Genomic DNA, 20,779 nt, shown 5'->3' on the forward strand with positions numbered 1-20,779 from the left:
CCTCCCCGGGTACCCCTGTCTGCAGACGGGCTGAGGGATGGAAACTCCACATCACCCTCTGGAAACTCAGGGCAAGGCGGGCGCTTCGTGAATAACTCGCCCCCTCCTTCTTTCCGCTCAAAGCCTCAGTCTTGGCCTCAGGCCTCTGGCGTCTTCCCCAAAACCTTGCAGTAGGGGAAAGGGACACCCCCTCGCTGGGCTGAGCATTGCTCTCCCCTCCCCCATCGACCTCCTCTCCCTCCTTGCTCTCTCTGGTACCCCAATTCTTCCTCCTCTCCCCCAGCTGTGTCTCCCCTCCCCTTCGTCTACCCCCTGTCTCTGTCTCCCTCTTGCAACGTTGTCTCTGTCATTAGTTGTCTCTTTCATCATTTATAACTAAAGATGGAAACTAAAGAAGTTTCCTTTCTCTGTGTCTGGTCCCATCCCTGTTTCTTCTCATCTGCCTCCCTGTGTCTCTCTCCATCTCCCCATCTCTCCCTATCTCTGCCATCTCCCTATGTCTCTCCCATCTCCATCTGTCCGACTCTCTGTCTTCTTCAGCCCCTCTCTGTGACTTATGAAGTTCCCTCCCTCTCTACTGCCAATGGGGAAGCCAGAAGGGGCTGAGGGTGGGGGGCCGAGGGGCCCAGTGTGGGGGCCCCAGCCCAGGCCCAGAGCCCAGCCTGGCAGCCTCTCTAAGATCTGAGACGACCATTTCCTCTTTCAACCCTGGAGTCCACTCGAGTTACTCGGGAGCTCAGGACGGTGCGGACCGGGGGAAGGAGGCGGCTCTCCCAGCGTGTGGCTGGTCGTCGGTGGGGCCTTCGGACAGGGCTCAGACCCTGGGCCTGGGCTCTACGGGGCCCTACGTGAGTTTCTTTGTACCCCTGGGAAATGACTGCATGGTTACTTCCCCCAGTTCCGTCTTGTGTGATTTGACTTGTGTGAAAATGTGAACGAGTGTGTGGGAGACAGATGGTGACCTCTGTGATGTGGTGGATTGGTTTCCAGGTGTCAACTGTGCGGACCTGTTTTGTATCTGTACACTACTGTGTGATCACAAGAAGCAGGGTGTGGAAAGCCTGACACACAGATAAAGACCCACTCAGCCCACCCCCATTTCCCTTTAAGTTGTGTGACCAGATGTGTGTGTGACCATATTTGGAACATACAGTTGTTGCCTGAAACTGTGTTATGTTTCCAGCTGTGTCTTTTTTTAATCAATGAGATATCCTTTATTTATGAAAGCATAGTTCCAATGCAAAAGTCAAGCTTTATGGCTATATATTAGGATAGGTTCAGATCCAATATGACAATGGTTAGCACTAACTTTAACATGTTAAAGCTCTAATTCCTGAATGTTTTTCTCACTTAATATATTCTCTCCAATGACAAGCTGGTGTGTTTGGCTTCTTATGCTGAAAATACATGCCTGAATTCTATAACAAGGTATTAACAAAATCATGAATAGTTAATTAAATAAGTGCCAGCACTACATGGAACTTACTGCATAAAACTACACACACACACACACACACACACACACAAAATACCCAAAGAAAGGTAACTATCACTGTACATATGAATACTGTGCAGCATATTAGATCAATTATCAAATCCAAGGTCTCTGGTGTTTTGTCTTACAGTGTTGAATATGTGAATGCTTCTCTATTATACTGACTTGTATTATTTTCAACAAATAATTAAGTGGACTCAAAATCTTACATTTTTATTTATTTATTTATTTTGAGACAGAGTCTCACTCTGTCACCCAGGCTGGAGTACAGTGGCTCACTGCACCCTCCACCCCCCGGGTTCAAGCGATTCTCCTACCTCAGCCTCCTGAGTAGCTGGGATTACAGGCGCCCGTCACCATCCTTGGTGAATTTTTGTATTTTTAGTAGAGATGGGGTTTCACCATCTTGGCCAGGCTGGTCTTGAATTGCTGACCTCGTGATCTGCCTGCCTTGGCCTCCCAAAGTGCTGGGATTACAGGCGTGAGCCACTGTGCCCGGCCTTACATTTTTATTTATAATTACAAAATCCAGATTAATCCAGAAAACATAAATCACATGTAACTGAGGTAAGGTTTTCACTTTAAGAATATATTGCTTCTACCACAATTTAAAAATTTCCAGCTGTCTTTTATATCTATTTTTTATTTTAATTTATTAATTCTTCAATTTATTATCATCATTATTATTACTTTGACATGGAGTTTCAGTCTTGTTGCCCAGGCTGGGGTGTGTGCGGTTGCTCCATCTTGGCTCACTGCAACCTCCGCCTCCCGGCTTCAAGCGATTCTCCTGCCTCAGCCTCCGGAGTAGTTGGGATTCCTGGCGCACACCACCATGCCCAGCTAATTTTTATATTTTTAGTAGAGGCGAGGTTTTACCATGTTGGTTTCAAACTCCTAACCTCAGGTAATCCACCCGCCTCGGCCTCCCAAAGTACTGGCATTTCGGGCATGAGCCACTGCACCCAGACTTTTGCATGTGTGCATGCATGCCAGTGTGTGTGTGTCTTTGTGTCCGCTCTGTTATGTGTCCATATGTGTGTGACTGCTGTGGTGTACATGTGTGAGTTTCTGAGTCAGGCTACCTCGAATGGCTCCCGTCCTGGTCTCTTTTTGGCTGTGTGACTGCAGGCAAGTCGCTTACCCTCTCTGAGCCTCAGTTTTCCCTGCTGTAAAATGAGGGTACGTACAGAATCCAGCTCAGGTTGTGAGGATCAAATACATAAAAGGTGTGGAGAGTTTAGAACCAAGCCCTACACACAGTGAGTCCCCAGCGCTGTTCCTCGTTCTATGTGTGGTGCGTGCATGTCTGGGTCTGGGATCCTGCCTGGCGGCCCCCGGGGCCTGCGGCTCCCACACTCTGGGCTCTGCAGTGGAGGATGGGGGGGAAGGGGAGGGATGTCCAGGACACTGACCTGTGTTATCAGGCTCTGGTGGCCTGGGCAGGGGGGTCTGGCAATTCTGTCTCATTTCTCATTCAGGAAAAGCTAAATATTTATAGTTTGGGCTCCTGGGCCCAGCATCCCAGCTCCACTCCCAGGCTCTGGGGGCTGGGGAGTGGTTACTAAGCCTCCTCTCTCCTGTCCCACCACCCTCTCTCCTTCTCTAGCTCAGAGGACCCACTGGACCCTCGGCTCTTCCTTGGACTTCTTGTGTGTTCTGTGAGCTTCGCTGGATTCAGGGTCTTGGGCGTGAGAGGTGAGAGGGTGAGAAGGTAGGTGGAGGCTGATTCTCATTGTGGGGAAACTCCGACCACAGCTTGGCTTAGGGGCCCCCAGGCCACCCCGCCACCCCAGGCTGACAGTGTGAAAGGCAGTGGGTTTTATACACACGTCCCAGTCCCAGGGGGGTTGGTCAGTCTCTGTTGTGGGGGGTGGGGGCGTGTCAGTGATCAGGGGACAAAGAGAGGACCCTCTGCCCCTGACTCTTGTGAGCCCCTGCTTGGTGTCTGAGTCCAGAAGTAAATGTGGCCATCTCCAGCCCAGAACCCTCCATGGTTCCCAGCTGACTCAGAGTAAAACCCAAGTCCTCCTCCGGGCCCACAGAACCCTTCACCCTTTGTCCTGTCACGTCTTACCTCCTCCTGCTTCCCCCCGCTTACTCTCTCTGTCCCGGCCTCATAGACCTTTCTGCCATTTCCTTTTTTTTTTTTTTTTTTTTTTGAGCCAGAGTCTTGCCCTGTTGCCCGGGCTGGAGTGCAGTGGCACAATCTCGGCTCCCTGCAAGCTCTGCCTCCTGGGTTCACGCCATTCTCCTGCCTCAGCCTCCCGAGTAGCTGGGACTACAGGTGCCCGCCACCATGCCCGGATAATTTTTTTTTTTTTTTTTGTATTTTTAGTAGAGATGGGGTTTCACCGTGTTAGCCAGGATGGTCTTGATCTCCTGACCTTGTGAACCACCCACCTCGGCTTTCCGAAGGGCTGGGATTACAGGCGTGAGCCACCACACCTGGCCTTTTTTATTATTTTTTTATTTTTTATTTTTTCAGACTTGCTCTGTAGCCCAGGCTGGAGTGCAATGGCGTGATCTCAGCTCACTGCAACCTCTGCCTCCTGAGTTCAAGCGATTCTCCCACCTCAGCCTCCTGAGTAATAGCTGGGTTTACAGGTATGCATTACCATGCCCAGCTAATTTTTGTATTTTTAGTAGAGACGGGGTTTCACCATGTTGGTCAGGCTGGTCTTGAACTCCGACCTCAGGTGATCCTCCTGCCTCAGCCTCCCAAAATGCTGGGATTACAGGCATGAGCCACCATGCCTGGCCCCTTTCTGCCTTTTCTTGGGTGCAACCTCGGGGCCTTTGCACCTGCTGTTCCCTCTGCCTGAAATGCTCTTCCTCTTCTCTCTCTTCCTTCAGGTCTTTGCAAAAGTGTCATTCTTTATTTTATTTTAATTTTTATATTTAGTAGAAACGGGCTTTCACCATGTTGGCCAGGCTGGTCTCAAACTCCTGGGCTCAAGCAATCCTCCTGCCTTGGCCTCCCAAAGTGCTGAAATTACAGGCGTGAGGCACTGTGTCCAGTCAAGTGTCACTTCTTCTGTGAGGACTTTCCTGACTCCTCTCTTTTATTTATTTATTTATTTATTTTTGAGACAGAGTCTCGCTCTGTTGCCCAGGATGGAGTGCAGTGGCGCAATCATGGCTCACTGCGACCGCTGTCTTCCGGGTTCAAGTGATTCTTGTACCTCAGCCTCCTGAGTAGCTGAGACTACAGGCGTGTGCCACTACGCCTGGTTAATTTTTGTATTTTCAGTAGAGACAGGGTTTCGCCACATTAGCCAAGCTGGTCTCAAACTCCTGGCCTCAAGTGATCCTCCCGCCTCGGCGTCCCAAAGTACTAGGATTACAGGCACCTCGATCTCCCAAAAGTGCTGGGATTATGGGCATGAGCAACCACACCCAGTCCTGACTTCTCTGTTAAATGTCCCCCAACCCCAGGACTGTCACCCCCTTTCCTGTTCCATTTTTCTCCTAAGCACGATTACCCTCTGACCTACCTAGCGACTGTTTGACTTATTTCTCTGTTCTACCAACTTGAATGTCAGCTTTGTAAGGGCAGGAATTTTGTCTGTTTGGTTTAAGGTTGTGTCCTCATTGCCTAAAACAGCACCTGGCACATGATAGGCACTCAAAGGCGCCTGTGGTTGAATGCATGAATGCAGCAATATGTGTGTGAGATGAAGACTCTCAGGATATGTGCTTGTACAGGCATCAGGAAGTGTAGGTTTAGGCCCAGTGTGGTCGCTTACACCTGTAATTTCAGCACTTTGGGAGTCCAAGGTGGGAGGATCACTTGAGCCCAGGAGTTGGAGACTAGCCTGGGCAACATAGTGAGACTCCCTCCTTACAAAAAAGTAGCTGGGCATGGTGGTGTGCACCTATAGTTACAACTACTCAGGAGGCTGAGGCAGGAGGACCACTTGAGTGCAGTAGTTGAAGGCTGCAGTGGGCTATGATTGCTCCACTGCACTCTAGCCTGGGCAACAGAGCAAGACTCTGTCTTTTTTTTTTTTTTTCTTTTTTTTGAGATGGAGTTTCACTGGGTTGCCCAGGCTAGAAGGCAGTGGCATGGTCTCAGCTCACTGCCACCTCTGCCTCCCAGGTTCAATCCATTCTTCTGCCTCAGCCTCTCGAGTAGTTGGGATTACAGGCCCATGCCACCATGCCCAGCTAATTGTATTTTTAGTACAGACGGGATTTCACCATGTTGACCAGGCACCCTGTCTCTACTAAAAATACAAAAATTAGCTGGGTGTAGTGGTGCGTACCTGTAATCCCAGCTACTTGGGAGGCTGAGGCGCGAGAATCGCTTGAACCCAGGAGGCGGAGGTTGCAGTGAGCTGAGACTGCAGAGCAAAACTCCGTCTAAAAAAAAAGGGGGGGGTGGGGGGCGGGGAAAGAGAGCGCGCGAGAGAGCGAGTGCTTGTATATGGAGGGACAACCCTAAATCTGCTGATCAAGGAGGGCTGCTGAGACTTGAATAAGGACAGGAAGGGAATGATGTTCAATTGTGAACAATGTTCCAGGCTGCAAAAACAGCAGGTACAAAGGCCCTGAGGCTGGAACTTGCTTCGAGTGAGGAAGTGCATGGGAGGAGGTGAGGGCAGGAGGGGATATGGCAGATAGCGCAAGTTTTTATGGACGGTGGGTGGATTTGGGCTTTTCCTCTAAAGGAGGTGGGAGCCAAGGAAGATTCAGGGCAGAGGAGGGAGGGAGGGACGTGAACTGACTCGGATGTTCACAGGCGCCCTCTGGCTGCTGTTGGGGAGACTAGACCTGGGGTTGAGGATGGAAATCCAGAGAGCAGGGAGGCAGCTTCTGTCATCCAGATGGTGTCTTGAGCTGGGAATTCAGGGAGGGTCTGGGGGCAGCGGGGAGTAGCGGGGACGTGGAGGAATTCAGGATCTAAACAGAAGAGCAGACAGGTCTGGCTGATGGATTAGATCTGCTTAGATGGGTTGGATCTGCTGGGGTTTTGTCTGAGGATGTGGAAGTTGGGGTTTCCAATATCCAACAGATGGGAAGGCAGTTAGTGAGACGTTTCCCTCACCCATCTCATCTCCTTGCACTCTGCTCCCTTTGCTTTTTTTTTTTTTTTTTTTTTTTTGAGACAGTTTCGCTCTTGTTGCCCAGGCTGGAGTGCAGTGGTGCGATCTCGGCGCACTGCAACCTCCACCTCCCAGGTTCAAGTGATGCTCCTGCCTCAGCCTCCCAAGTAGCTGAGATTACAGGCCTGTATCCCCACACCCAGCTAATTTTGTATTTTCAGTAGAGACGGGGTTTCACTGTGTTGGTCATGCTGGTCTCGAATTCCTGACCTCAGGTGATCCATCCACCTTGGCCTCCCAAACTGCTGGGATTACAGACATGAGCCACAGCACTCGGCCTTCCTTTGCTTTTGCTTTAACCTCTCCCAGGCTTTAATACATCAGGCAGGGTCCAGTCTCAGAGCTGTTGCGCTTAGATCTCCTCCACCAGGCTTTCCCTTTAGGCAACCCCCTCCTCTCAAGCTGCCCCTGCACAGACCTCCATATTCTTTACCTAGTTTGCTGTTTTTATTGTCTCGTTTCAAGAGACAGGGTTTGCTCTGTTGTCCCCAGGCAGGAGTGCAATGCTGCAATCATAGCTCACTGCAGCTTCAAACTCCTGGCCTCAATTGATCCTTCCTCCTCTGCCTCCCAAAGAGCTGGGATAACAGGTGTGAGCCACTGAGCCCAGATTTACAAAATATTTTAAAAATTAGCAGGTCATGGTGGGTCACACCTGTAATCTCAGCATTTTGGGAGGCAGAGGTGGATCACTTGAGGCCAGGGGAGACCAGCCTGGGCAACATAGCGAGACCCTGACTCTACAGAAAATGTAAACATTAGCCAGATGTGGTTCTGTGCACTTGCAGTTACTTTTTTCTTTTTTGTAGAGACAGGATCTGGATACATTGCCCAGTCTGGAGTGTGGTCTTGAATTTATGGACTCAAGCAGTCTTCCCGCCTTAACACAGGCCTCAGCTGCCTCACCAGTCCTACTATTATTTTTAGCACTTAACATAGTCTAATATACTCTATTCATCCTATACAGTATTTTTGTTTTGTTTTGTTTTGCCACTGGGGGAGGGATTTTTGTCTGTTTTGTTCCTAAATGTATTTCTAGTGCCTAGAAAGGGGGCTGGCACACATTTGTGCATAGTACCTAGTGACTTTTTTTTTTTTTAAGACGGAGTCGCTCTGTCGCCCAAGCTGGAGTGCAGTGGCGTGATCACAGCTCACTGCAGCCTGGAATTCCTGGGCACAGGCGATCTTGGGATGACAAGCCCTTGCCACCATGCCTAGCTAATTTTTGTATTTTTTGTATAGACAGGGTTTCTCTCTGTTGTCTAGGCTGGTCTCCAACTCCTAGGCTCAAGCGCTCAGCCCTCCTCGGCCTCCCAAAGTGCTGGAATTACCAGCCTGAATTGCCACATCAGGCTTGTTTTTATTTATTTATTTATTTTTGAGATGGGGTATCACTTTGTTGCCCAGGCTGGAGTGCATGGGAGCGATCATGGCTTACTGCAGCCTTGAACTCCTTGGGCTCAAGTGATCGTCCTGCCTCAGCCTCCCGAATAGCTGGGACCAGAGGTGTGCACCACCACGCCCGGCTAATTTTTAATTTTTTTCTAGAGATAGGGGTCTCCTCATGTTGCCAGGCTGGTCTCGAACTCCTGATCTCAAGCGATCCTCTCGCCTCGACCTCCCAAAGTGCTGAGTTTGCAGGCGTGAGCCACCGCGCCGGCCTCGCTTGAATGAATGCCTGAGATGCGTTATCTCGCGGGGCGCCAGGAGCTCGGTGTTGTAGCCAGAGTGGGATCACCCTGGGGCCCTCCAGCCGCGGGGGGAATGAGATGGGGAGGGGAATCATGGGCCCGGGACACCGCGGGTGCAGACACGCGCATCCCCCCGTGGAAGCAGAGGGGTCTGGCCGGGCCCCAGCACCCTGTCTTCCTCCCGTTCCTCTTCTGCCTGCAGGTCCGCCGCCATGGGGAGGTCCTGGCTGCGTGCGCTGCAGCTGCTGCTCCTGCTGGGCGCGTCGTGGGCGCGGGAGGGTGCCCCGCGCTGCACCTACACCTTTGTGCTGCCGCCGCAGAAGTTCACGGGCGCAGTGTGCTGGAGCGGTCCAACGTCCACGCGGGCGGCGCCCGAGGCCGCCAACGCCAGCGAGCTGGCGGCGCTGCGCATGCGCGTCGGCCGCCACGAGGAGCTGTTGCACGAGCTGCAGAGGCTGGCAGCTGCCGACGGCGCAGTGGCCGGCGAAGTGCGCGCGCTGCGCAAGGAGAGCCGCGGCCTGAGCGCGCGCCTGGGCCAGTTGCGCGCGCAGCTGCAACACGAGGCGGGGCCCGGGGCGGGCCCGGGGGCGGATCCGGGGGCGGATCCTGCCGCGGCTCTGGCGCTCCTCGGGGAGCGCGTGCTCAACGCGTCCGCCGAGGCTCAGCGCGCTGCCGCCCGCTTCCACCAGCTGGACGTCAAGTTCCGCGAGCTGGCGCAGCTCGTCACCCAGCAGAGCAGTCTCATCGCCCGCCTGGAGCGCCTGTGCCCGGGAGGCGCGGGCGGGCAGCAGCAGGTAACCTCGCAGCCTCCCCGGATAGCAGCATCGTCTGTGAAATGGGCGTTTTGCAACCCCAATCCACAGTTCCGAGATCCGCAAAACCCTGAAAACCGGATTGCTACTCGCCCCTTCTGGTAACTTATTTGGGTCAAAAAGTGACTGGTGGCTATTTATAGCCTTTACTTATCCACTTAATGTGAATAGTCATAGGACCCTATAATTAAGCATATCATTATCACGTAAAGACCAAAAACCTCTTTAGGAGTGTTATGTATATTCTGTACGCACATGCATATACATAACCCTCCCTATGTCACTGTGTCTAAATCCAGCCGTGTTATTCTGAATTCTGGAACGTGTCCGGGTCTGGGTTTGGGATAAGAGTATGTTGCTCTGTGACAGTCCCTACCTTACAGGGTTGGTGAGAGGAGTCAGTAACTTAAGATACTGTTGGATGTGTTCTTATTATGCCTACTTTACAGAGAAGGTGGCTGGGGCACAGATCAATTAAGCCACGAGCACCAAGAACCGGTATTTAAGCCCAGCTCTGTCTGCACTTTATTTTTTTAATTTTATTTTTGAGATAGAGTCTTGCTCTGTCTCCCAGGCTGGAGTGCAGTGGTGTGTGATCTTGGCTCACTGCAGCCTCCACCTCCCAGGTTGAAACGATCCTACTACCTCAACCTTCTGAGTGGCTGGCATTACAGGCGTGAGCCACCACACTCAGTTACTTTTTTTTTGTACTTTTAGTAGAGACAGGGTCTCACCATGTTGGTCAGGCTGGTCTTGAACTACTGACCTCAGGTGATCTGCCCGCCTCGGCCTCCCAAAGTACTGGGATTACAGGCGTGGGCCGTCGCACACAACCTGTCTGCACTTTAAAGCCAAGTTGTTTAGCTTTTGGGGAGGATTATTCCTGGGGCTGGGACACCCCCACTGCCAGATGTCCAGGTCATTTGGGACCTGGGAGATTTATCCACCATCTCTGCCCCTGAGACCAGGCCTCCTGGCCTGAGGGTTAGTACAATAACACCTGACTTTCTCCGTCACCCCAGGTCCTGCCACCACCCCCACTGGTGCCTGTGGTTCCGGTCCGTCTTGTGGGTAGCACCAATGACACCAGTAGGACGCTGGACCCAGTCCCAGAGCCCCAGAGAGACCAGACCCAGAGACAGCAGGAGCCCCTGGGTTCTCCCATCCCTGCAGGTCAACCTGCTGTCCCCACCAAGCCTGTGGGTAAGTCGACAGCAGAGCTGAGGAATTGTGGGTAGAGGCAAATTGAGGAGTCAGGATTTTAGTGGCAAATTTCTCTCATCGTGAGAGGACCGGCAGAAATGATTCTGATTAAAAATAAGACCAAACTTCTAAGGTGTGAAAATAGGAGAAACAAGAAATAGAAGAGGAGGGACTCTTATTTTAGTGAGGCGATTGTAGATTTAGGACTGCTACTTTGGTAAGAGTTTGAACTGGTTCAGAGTGCCATATTCAGGACTTATATTCTGGTGAGGAGACCATAAAAACCAGGGTTTAAGAACCCCAGACTTGGCCGGGCGCAGTGGCTCATGCCTGTAATCCCAACACTTTGGGAGGCCAAGGCGGGCAGATCATGAGGTCAGGAGATCGAGACCATCCTGGCTAACACGGTGAAACCCCATCTCTACTATAAATACAAAAAATTATCTGGGCGTGGTGGCGGGCGCCTGTGGTCCTAGCTACTCAGGAGGCTGAGACAGGAGAATGGCATGAACCTGGGAGGCAGAGCTTGCAGTGAGCTGAGATCACGCCACTGCACTCCAGCCTGGGCAACAGAGCGAGACTCTGTCTCAAAAAATAAAAAGAACCCCAGGCTTGACATTTCCTCTGGTTAGAGACAAGGGACCCAGATTCTTACTCAGGTAAGGAGATGGCTATTGAGGCTCGAATTCTAGTGAGGAAATGGGAGAGACAGGCCTCTTATTCTGGTGAAGAAATGGGAGAGGCAGGACTCTGGTAGAAAAGTAGGAGAGGAAGGCCGGGCGCGGTGGCTCAAGCCTATAATCCCAGCACTTTGGGAGGCCAAGACGGGCGGATCACGAGGTCAGGAGATCGAGACCATCCTGGCTAACATGGTGAAACCCCGTCTCTACTAAAAAATACAAAAAACTAGCCGGGCGAGGTGGCGGGCGCCTGTAGTCCCAGCTACTCGGGAGGCTGAGGCAGGAGAATGGCGTGAACCCGGGAGGCGGAGCTTGCAGTGAGCTGAGATCCGGCCACTGCACTCCAGCCCGGCCACAGAGCGAGACTCCGTCTCAAAAAAAAAAAAAAAAAAAAAAAAAAAGAAAAGTAGGAGAGGCAGTACTCTTATTCTGGTGAGGGGACCTGTGAGAATCTCGACTCTTGCTCCAGTAAAGGATTGGTCAGCCCAGGCTGTGCCTCCTACATATCCCTGTGCCCACAGGCCCATGGCAGGATTGTGCAGAGGCCCACCAGGCAGGCCATGAACAGAGTGGAGTGTATGAACTGCGAGTGGGCCGGCATGTGGTGTCAGCATGGTGTGAGCAGCAGCTGGAGGGTGGAGGCTGGACTGTGATCCAGCGGAGGCAAGATGGTTCAGTCAACTTCTTCACTACCTGGCAGCACTATAAGGTGGGCACAGGTGGGCAGAGGCAGGGAAGGGGAGGGAGCCTGTTCTGGCTTCCTGACTTTCCTGCCCTGCCAGGCGGGCTTTGGGCGGCCAGACGGAGAATACTGGCTAGGCCTTGAACCTGTGTATCAGCTGACCAGCCGTGGGGACCATGAGCTGCTGGTTCTCCTGGAAGACTGGGGGGGCCGTGGAGCACGTGCCCACTATGATGGCTTCTCCCTGGAACCTGAGAGCGACCACTACCGCCTGCGGCTTGGCCAGTACCATGGTGATGCTGGAGATTCTCTTTCCTGGCACAATGACAAGCCCTTCAGCACCGTGGATAGGGACCGAGACTCCTATTCTGGTAAGGCGAACTCTTATTCTGGTGGGAGGATAGGGGAGGCGGGACTTCTGGTGAGGGAATGAAAGGAGGTAGGGTAGGTAAGACGCCCCTCTGGTAAGTATTAGGATAAGCAAGCTTTTATTCTGTCAAGAGAACAAAGGTCAGGACTTTTATCCTGCTGGGGGTATGGGGAGTCCAGATTCCTTCTCTGATGAGGCAAAAAAAGAATCAAGACTCCTGTTCAAGTGAAGGGCAGAGGGTGAGAGCTAGTACTCTTATTCTAGAAAGGAAGTAGATCATTTTTTTTCTTTGATAAAGGAATGAGTGGTAGACTCCTAGTTTGCAGAAAAAGTGGGAAAGGCGTGACTCGTACTTTGGTAAGGAGATAGGGAAGGAATTAAGGCTATTACTCCGAAGAAAGTTGGGGGGCCAGGGCTCCTATTTTTTTGCTGAGGAGATGGAAGATCAGGGCTTGTATTCAATAAGAATGGGAGGGGCCAGGGGATACCTGGCAAAAGCCTTGCACTGTAAGGTGCAGGTAGAGACTTTTATTCTGGTGAGAGGACATGGACTCTCTCTCTCCCCTCAGGTAACTGTGCCCTGTACCAGCGGGGAGGCTGGTGGTACCATGCCTGTGCCCACTCCAACCTCAACGGTGTGTGGCACCGCGGCGGCCACTACCGAAGCCGCTACCAGGATGGTGTCTACTGGGCTGAGTTTCGTGGTGGAGCATACTCTCTCAGGAAGGCCGCCATGCTCATTCGGCCCCTGAAGCTGTGACTCTCTGTTCCTCTGTCCCCTAGGCCCCAGGGGACATTGGTCAGCAGGAACTCAAGTTGTCCTGGCCACACCTTCTTTGTGGCTCAGTGCCAGTGTGTCCCACAGAACCTCCCACTGTGGATCTGTGACCCTGGGTGCTGAAAATGGGACCCAGGAATCCCCCCCATCAATATCTTGGCCCCAGATGGCTCCCCAAGGTCATTCATATCTCGGTTTGAGCTCATATCTTATAATAACACAAAGTAGCCACAGACTGTGTCTGGTTTGTATCTGCACCTGGCAGGGGTCACTCCCTGGGCCCGCCCTCCTCGTCCTCCACCTCCTCCTCTTCCTCCTCCTCCTCCTTCAGGTCCTCCAGGATGAGGTTGTCCAGGTCTTCCAGGAGGCCGCCCTGGCTCAAGCAGGTGGCCACAGTGGAGCCACTGCTAATGTGAGGGTTGCTGGGGTGGAGCACTTTGGGCAGGTGGTTCTGCTTCCGGCTCTTGGGGTGAGCACAGGATGTCCCAGGCACGTGGGGCTCTAGGGAGGGAGAGGTGCTGCAGACATGGGACTCGAGGTCCCATGAGAGTTTGGGCAGGAGGGGGCTGAGGACACGAGGGGCTCTAGGGAGGAGCTGAGGCCACAATATACCGGGACCAGCACAACTGGACATTCAGGGGTGTTGAAGATACAGGAGACCTGGGGAGATGGGGGTCACCTGAGATTACAGGGGACAAAACAGGGGCCCCAAACCCAGAGACCATGGGGGCAGAGGCCATGGAGACCCTCAGGCATGGGCCACTGGGGTGAAACCTCAGAGCCTGGTGGGCAAGACCATGGAGACTGGGGGGCCATGGAGGCCACGTAGAAGCAGTGGCTGCTGCTGTGGGAGACGAAGTGGACTGAGTGGAGATTTGGGGACTTAAAGGCACAGAAGGGGACAAAGACTGCCCAGGATGTTGGAGGAGAAAAGCCTCACCTCGCCGGTTGTAGCAGTCGGCGGCTGAGCAGGAATGAGTGTGGGTGCTGCGGCGATCCGGGTCCCGGTCCCAGCGCGGGGGGAGGATCCGTGTTGGATACACGGGGAAGCCGCACCCGTAGCAGGGGGACGGGGACCCCATCTGTGCCCAGCCCCTGGGGGCGGGCAGGGCTGTGAGGGTCCGAGGGCGAGGCTGGGCCAGGGTGGGGCCAGGGCAGGGAGGGGCAGGGCTGGGGTGGGGCAGGGCTGAGGGGGAGCTGGGGGTCAGCGCCCTCACCGGAAGTTGTGCCGACACTTCGGGCAGTGGAACTCAGCCAGGCCCCACATCTTGTCAGCTGGCACTGGCTCGTAGCGCTTCCGGCATTTCCGGCACCGAGATACCTGGTGGTGGTGGGGAGGGGCGTGCAGAGAAGGCACCAAGGATTGTCAGAGGTGTCTGAGGTTGGGGTCAGGGCTAGCAGTGTGCTGCAGTGGCTGGCCTCAGCTTGAGCAACCCAACTCAATCAGTGACTTCACATGGGTAGCCTGATACTGACCATGGTGGGAATACTTACACCACAGAAATTGGCAAACACTACACATCTTGGCTTCCTGCCTCTTTTGCAAGAACTAGTTAAGCATTGACCAGAAGCGAACTACTGGTCAGGAGGTTCAGAGGCCAGATTTGGGGCTGTGTTTTTGAGGTCAGATTTGGTTTCTTTTCTTTCTTTCTTTTTTCAGAGACAGAGTCTCACTCAGTCATCCAGGCTGGAATACAGTGTTGTGATCATGACTTACTGCAGCCTCGACCTCCTAGGTTCAAACGATCCTCCCACCTCAGCCTCCTGAGTAGCTGGGACCACAGGCACACACCGCCACTCCCAGCTAATTAAAAAAATTTTTTTTTGCCAGACGCAGTGGCTTATGCCTGTAATCCCAGCACTTTGGGAGGTTGAGGCGGTAGATTGCTTGAGCCCAGGAGTTTGAGACCAGCTTGGGCAACATGGCAAAACCCCATCTCCACACACACACACAAAATACAAAAATTAGCCAAGTGTGGTGGCGCAGGCCTGTAGTCTCAGTTACTTGGGAGGCTGAGTGGGGAGGATCACCTGAGCCCAGGAGGTGGAGGCTGCAGTGAGCTATGATCCTGCCACTGTACTCCAGCCTGGGTGACAGGGCAAGACCCCATCTCTTCAAAAAAAAATTTTTTTGGAGCCAGGGTCTCACCCTGTCACCCAGGCTGGTCTCAGACTCCTAGGTTCAAGCAGTCCTCCCCACTTAGCCTCCCAAAGCACTGAGATTGCAGCCATGAGCCACTGCGCCTGGCCAGGTTTGATTTCTGTAGTAGCTGTTCAATTGTGGGGTCAAGGGTCAGGCTCTGGGGTAAGGAGGTAGTGGGCTTCTCACATTTAAGGTCAGGGGTTGGGATCAGAGATGAAGGCTGAGCTCTGAGTTTGGATGTCAGGGATTGGACTCTCAGTGATGGAAATCCTTAGGTCAGAGGTACAGTCACTGAGGATGGGAGTCAGGAGTGGAGTTCGGGACAGTCAAAGTCAAGGTTAAATTGTGGGTCACTACCTCCTTCCTCTGGGGCACGCGGCGCCACCAGACGTGGTCGCAGGAGGAACAGGCAAACTGCCGGTCCACAGCAGGGATAAGGTCATCCTGGGCGCGTTGAAACATGCGTAGGTTGGCTTGTGTCAGCGGCAGGAGGGAGGTCGCCACTGCCTGTGGAATGGGGCAGGTGGGGATGAGGTGGAAGGGTGTCACCCCTTCTGTACCAACATAAGCATCAGCCCTCCTCTCCCTACAGACGAGTCCTCCTCCTGCCCCAGTGAGTATCTCCCCTCCTGCCCTAATGGACATCCTTCCGTGCCTGCAGATGTCCCCCTCCCTACTTCCCCATCTCAAGCCCTAGCCACCAACTCACCTGAATGTCCCGGTCCTGTTTCATATCTTCTGGTGGATCCTGGGTGGAGATAGCAGGGGCAGAAACTGGGGTGGGGCTCCGGTCTCTTTCCACCCGTTTGCTGGAGGAGGGCCCCGGCCGCGAGGAGAATAGGGTGCCCCTAGCTCGCCAGGAGCTCACAGAGCACTGCCCACATATTGAGAGCCAGGTGTGTGGCCTCAGTTGTCCTCATAGCAGCCCTGAGAGGTGGGCACACCTGTTACCTTATTGCTCAGATGGGGAAACTGAGGCTTAGGGGAGGGCTTGCCTGAGTGAGGTCAGCCTGACCCCCTGTACTCACTTCCTGCCTGCAGATGCCACATGCTTGTTGGTGTTGTGACAATATCGCCCCTTTGAGGCCACGTTGTGTTCAGCTAAGTGGTGGGGATCTGGACTGAGAGAGATGTGGGTTCCAATCCCAGCTCTATCACTTCCAGCTGTGGGGACTTGGGCAAGCCACTCCCTGCCTCCTGGGTTCCCACTGACAGGCATGTTAGAGCCCAGGCTCTGACTCCAGGTGGCCAGGGTTCAAATCGCAGCAGCCACCTGCTTGCTTCGTGAACCTGGCAAGTGACTTCATCCTCAGTTTGTCTGTGAAATGGGGATAAATAATAGGACCTGTCTCCTGGGGTCACTGTGGAGATGAAATAAATCAATTCCTGGAGTCTTGCCATATGGGAAATACTCAATGAACGCTACCCTCTGCTATTATTATTATTATATTTTTGAGATGGAGTTTCGCTTTTGTTGCCCAGGCTGCAGTGCAATGGCGTGATCTCGGCTGACTGCAACCTCCACCACCCAGGTTCAAGTGATTCTTCTGCCTTAGCCTCCCAAGTAGCTGGGATTACAAGCATGCACCACCACGCCCAGCTAATTTTTTGTATTTTTAGTAGAGATGGGGTTTCACTATGTTGGCCAGGCTAATCTCGAGCTCCTGACCTCAAGTGATCTGCCCGCCTCAACCTCCCAAAGTGCTGGGATTACAGGCGTGAGCCACCGCACCCGGCCCCTCTGCTATCATTTTTATCATATTTTTATATGTATAAATGTAGACTATGATACATGTTTTACTATACTCTGGGGTTTTTTGTTTTGTTTTGTTTTTGAGACGGAGTCTTGCTCTGTTGCCCAGGCTGGAGTGCAGTGGCACAATCTTGGCTCACTGCAAGCTCTGCCTCCTGCGTTTACGCCATTCTCCTGCCTCAGCCTCCTGAGTAGCTGGGACTACAGGCGCCTGCCACTACGCCTGGCTAATTGTTGTTATTGTTGTTGTTTTGTATTTTTAGTAGAGATGGGGTTTCACCATGTTAGCCAGGATGGTCTCGATCTCCTGACCTCGTGATCCGCCCGCTTTGGCCTCCCAAAGTGCTGGGATTACAGGCGTGAGCCACCGCGCCTGGCCTTTTTTTTTTTTTTTTTTTGAGACAGAGTTTCACTCTTGTTGCCCAGGCTGGAATGCAATGGTGCGATCTTGGCTCACTGCAACCTCTGCCTCCCAGGTTCAAGCGATTCTCCTGCCTCGGCCTCCCGAATAGCTGGGATTACAGGCATGCGCCACCATGCCCAGCTAATTTTGTATTTTTTAGTAGAGACGGGTTTCTCCATGTTAGTCAGGCTGGTCTCGAACTCCCGACCTCAGGTGATCCGCCCACCTCAGCCTCCCAAAGTGTTGGGATTGCAGGCGTGAGCCATGGCACCAGGCCTATTATACTGTAACAGCCCTACACTGAGCCTTTCAGGCAGGCGAAATCCACAGTGTTCCCATCACCAAAGCTTTCAAAGAAGCAAAGTAGCCATGATGCACCTGTGCTTCAAAGCCATTCATTCATTCATTCATTCATTCATTCAACACAAGGGTTCCGTTCCCCTGCCTCTCTCCCCTCCCCAATCCCCTGCTCATCCCAGCCTTTCTAGAGACTGCCACTAACAACCCTTCCGCACCTCCCAGCCTTTGCTCATGCCATTCCCTCCCACACCCTAAGACCCCTGCCTTTCTTTCCCTTTCCCCTCCCAGAGCTCACTCCTCTCCATCCTTTAAGACTTGGTACCTCCTCCTCCAGGAAGTCTTCTCTGACCTCTGCCCCCTCTACGATGGCAATAATCCTGACTCCTTTCATTGCCTAGTTTCATGGCTGTCCCCCTTTGAATACAATCAGTGCAAAATGAGCGCCTACTGTTTGCAGGCTCCCTGGCCGGACAAACTATGGAGAGGTGAAAAAGTGAGATTGGGTGATGAGTTATGGACCAACAATGCCTGGTCCCTCCTGTTTCAGAGAAGTGTCAGTCATCATGAACCGGTCGGGTCCCCCCTCTTGCTGTCCCTCCCGTGACCTGGTCCTTTGCGAGGGGAGGGGACAGGTTACCTGGGCATCCAGATCGTTACTTAGTTCTTGGCCATCTTTTTGCTTTACCCCTGCGGGGGAGAGTGCGTATAAGAGAAGGGCCCTTGAAGGGTCTGTGGGAGTTCCAGGCCACCCAGAGCCGCGATGCAGAGCCTCCCCGAGGCTGGGACCTCCGGGGGAGGTGATCTCAACGCCTCTCCCTAGACCACGCCCCCTTGGCGCTCCCACGCGCGGTCCCCGCACCAGGCCCGGGACCCCCGCAGCCTCACCGTACACGATGGAGCGCCCCACTCCCGTGTGGTCGCTGCCGAATTTCCTCATCAGAGCCCCCGCCTTCTTGGAGGATACCTTCCCATGAAACTTCTCCCGGAGGCGCCGGACGCTCTTCTCCAGCTGGGATGGGGACAGGGGGGTTCCAGTGGACGAAGGGGAAGCGCGATCGTCCCTCCCCCATCTCTAGGCACCGTTCTCCCGGCCTGAACTTGACCCTTGGTTTTGGCCTCCGCCGCCCCCCCCCCTTTCATCCCTCTACGGCATTTCCTGGAAAAAGCCAAAGTCCCCACAGAGCGTTGGGGGAGGGCGCGGACTGAGGCGAGCGTCCCAGCCTAAGGTGGGGGGGCGGCCAGGTTATCTCTGGCCTCTGACCTTTGACCCTGCAGCCCCCGCTTTTCCTCGGGGAGGCCTCATTTCGCTCTGGGGAAACGTGGGAGTCACTTTCCTTTTCAAGGGGGATGAGCGCCAGGCAGGGGTAAGGATCTGGGGTTCTAGGATGGGGGTCCCCAGGAACTGCGAAGCCCCCTCCGCGCCTCCCGGCCGCTCCTCGGAGTCTGTCGCGTCTGCCCCCGGCCCAGCTGTAGCCATCTCTTACCTCCACACCTTCCTGAGACATGGTGGCGGCGGCGCAGGTCCCCGCGAGGGTCCGCACTGCGCGGTTCAGCCGCCCCCCTACCTGGGCGCGCCCGTCGGTCCAGCAGCCGCGCAGGGCAGGGGGCGGTGCCTCGGGGCCGGCTCCGCCCTTCCTCCCCGGCCCCTGTTTCGCTTTCGATTCAGGGGGGACCCGGCGCGCTGGCTCCGCCCTGGCTCCGCCTCTGCTCTTGCGCCCCAAACCCAGGCGGGCGCCCCGGGTCTGCACCCTGCAGCGGAGCGCGCAGACCTCGGGCGGGGGAGGCGGCGCGGCCTCTGCAGTCGGTCACATGTCCCCACGCTGCGCGGGGTCCGCGTCTTCACGTCCCTCGTGGGGGCGGGGCCGCATCGGAAGGCCGCGGCGAGGCCCCGCGCCCCCCCACCCAGCGCGCGCGCTCCCCCAGTTCATTACCCTCCTCTCTGTCCTCCCTCCTTCCCCGGGAATCTGGCGCTCATGAGGACCTGGGCCCTTTTCCTGCCCTGAGTCTCTGTCCTAGCTAGGGTCACCTCTCTGAACCTCAGTTTACTCCTCCGTGAAATGGGGAGGATCCTGGTGTCTACACCATGGAGTGGAGTATGTGCCAAGATTCCCGAGTGGATCGCGTAATAGCGCCTGGCTTGCAGTAGGCACTCAACTAGTCACTGGGCCACCTGCTCTGTGCCCTTGATAGGGGCAGGCAGTGTGTGTGGTTGCGGGGAGCGGTGCTTGAGAAAAATACAGATTCTTGGTCTCTAGTTGCCCGGTAGAATCCGGCTGTCTCAGGGATCCAGGGAATCTGCAATGGTTAAGAACCCCGTGGGCTGGACAATTCTAACCCAGTACAGGGCGCATCAGGGAGCCGTTAGGTGGTGGGGCTCTGGCCCAGCCTGGGGACACAGAGATGGCTACTTCACTGAAGGAGGGGATGCTTTGTACAGTCACTGAAATTGGAGGTCTTAGCTCGGGGACGAATAGAGTGGGGAGATGAGGCAGCCGTGCAGAGCCCCCAAAGCAAGACTAAGTCTGGGGCTTTCTGGCAAGGGCTTCCCAAGCCCAGCACTCTTGACACTTTGGGCTGCCTGGTTCTTTGTGTGGGGGACTGTCCTGTGTATTGGGGGACATTTAACAGCATCCCTGGCCACTGCCTACTAGATGCCAGTGGCTCCCCACTCTCCCTGTTGTGACTACAAAAAATGTCTCCAGAGGCTGCCAGATACTCTCTGAGGGGCAAAATAGCATTGTGTTCAACGACTCTAAATTTTTTTCTCCATTGCACACCTCTATAGGTAACACTGTTAAAGTCACACCCCCAGATGGATATTTATTTATTTATTTATCTTTTGAGACAAGGTTTTGCTCTGTTGCCCAGGCTGGAGTGCAGTGGTTTGATTATGGCTCACTGCAGCCTCAAACTCCTGGGCTCAAACGATCCTCCTGCCTCAGCCTCTTAAGTATCTGGGATTACTGGCATATGCCACTATGCCTGGTTAATTTTCAATTTTTTTTTTTTTTTTTTGTAGAGACAGGGTCTCATTATATTGCACAGGCTGGTCTCAAACTCCTGGTCTCAAAGATGGATATTATTTTTTTAAAAATTTATTTATTTGTATTTATTATTTATTTTTTTTTTTAGAAGAGTCTCGCCCTGTCGCCCAGGAATGTAGTAGTGCCATCTCGGCTCACTGGAACCTCCGCCTCCCGGGTTCAATCGATTCTGCTGCCCCAACCTCCCAAGTAGCTGGGATTACAGGCATGCGCCACTACACCCAGCTAACTTTTGTATTTTAGGTAGAGATGGGGTTTCACTATATTGGTCAGGCTGGTCTCGAACTCTTGACCTCGTGATCCGCCCGCCTCTGCCT

The 20,779-nt window shown here is 53.8% G+C and overlaps 2 protein-coding genes across 4 annotated transcripts; one reads left to right on the top strand and one right to left on the bottom strand.

Annotated features, from left to right (window-relative positions):
- The first annotated feature begins 16 nt into the window (after positions 1-16).
- On the top strand, positions 17-13,052 carry ANGPTL6 (angiopoietin like 6). Of its 2 annotated transcripts, none has more exons than XM_033199486.1 (7): positions 17-848; positions 3,105-3,209; positions 8,497-9,088; positions 10,129-10,309; positions 11,511-11,698; positions 11,772-12,042; positions 12,611-13,052. In XM_033199486.1, exons 3-7 carry the CDS (start codon positions 8,507-8,509, stop codon positions 12,799-12,801), a joined length of 1,413 nt encoding a protein of 470 aa, XP_033055377.1. In that variant the 5' UTR covers positions 17-848; positions 3,105-3,209; positions 8,497-8,506; the 3' UTR covers positions 12,802-13,052. The 2 variants fall into 2 exon arrangements, with proteins under 2 accessions (XP_033055377.1, XP_033055376.1); XM_033199485.1 differs by having other exon boundaries at positions 18-848; positions 3,105-3,193.
- Positions 12,141-19,227, bottom strand: SHFL (shiftless antiviral inhibitor of ribosomal frameshifting). Of its 2 annotated transcripts, none has more exons than XM_033199490.1 (8): positions 18,903-19,227; positions 18,304-18,427; positions 18,056-18,105; positions 15,672-15,710; positions 15,320-15,469; positions 14,037-14,140; positions 13,760-13,806; positions 12,141-13,320 (listed from the first exon to the last, which is right to left on the bottom strand). In XM_033199490.1, the coding sequence occupies exons 1-8, from the start codon at positions 18,921-18,923 to the stop codon at positions 13,088-13,090; spliced, it is 768 nt and encodes a 255-aa protein (XP_033055381.1). In that variant the 5' UTR covers positions 18,924-19,227; the 3' UTR covers positions 12,141-13,087. The 2 variants fall into 2 exon arrangements, with proteins under 2 accessions (XP_033055381.1, XP_033055380.1); XM_033199489.1 differs by having other exon boundaries at positions 13,760-13,914.
- Between the last annotated feature and the right edge of the window lie 1,552 nt (positions 19,228-20,779).

The sequence above is a fragment of the Trachypithecus francoisi genome, unplaced genomic scaffold, assembly GCF_009764315.1.
Source record: "Trachypithecus francoisi isolate TF-2019V2 unplaced genomic scaffold, Tfra_2.0 Lachesis_group5, whole genome shotgun sequence".
Lineage (NCBI taxonomy): Eukaryota > Metazoa > Chordata > Mammalia > Primates > Cercopithecidae > Trachypithecus > Trachypithecus francoisi.

Bases quoted from the DNA above. Each gene is read 5' to 3' on its own strand.
- SHFL (XM_033199489.1), bottom strand. From the start codon at position 18,923: ATGTCTCAGGAAGGTGTGGAG. The intron at 14,141-15,319 runs GTAGTGACCCAC...CACCACCACCAG, and splicing joins GCGTGCCCCAGAGGAAGGAG to GTATCTCGGTGCCGGAAATG. The intron at 13,321-13,759 runs GTGAGGCTTTTC...CTCCCTCCCTAG, and splicing joins CGACTGCTACAACCGGCGAG to AGCCCCACGTGCCTGGGACA.
- ANGPTL6 (XM_033199486.1), top strand. From the start codon at position 8,507: ATGGGGAGGTCCTGGCTGCGTGCGCTGCAGCTGCTGCTCCTGCTGGGC. The intron at 11,699-11,771 runs GTGGGCACAGGT...CTGCCCTGCCAG, and splicing joins CTACCTGGCAGCACTATAAG to GCGGGCTTTGGGCGGCCAGA. The intron at 12,043-12,610 runs GTAAGGCGAACT...CTCTCCCCTCAG, and splicing joins GGACCGAGACTCCTATTCTG to GTAACTGTGCCCTGTACCAG.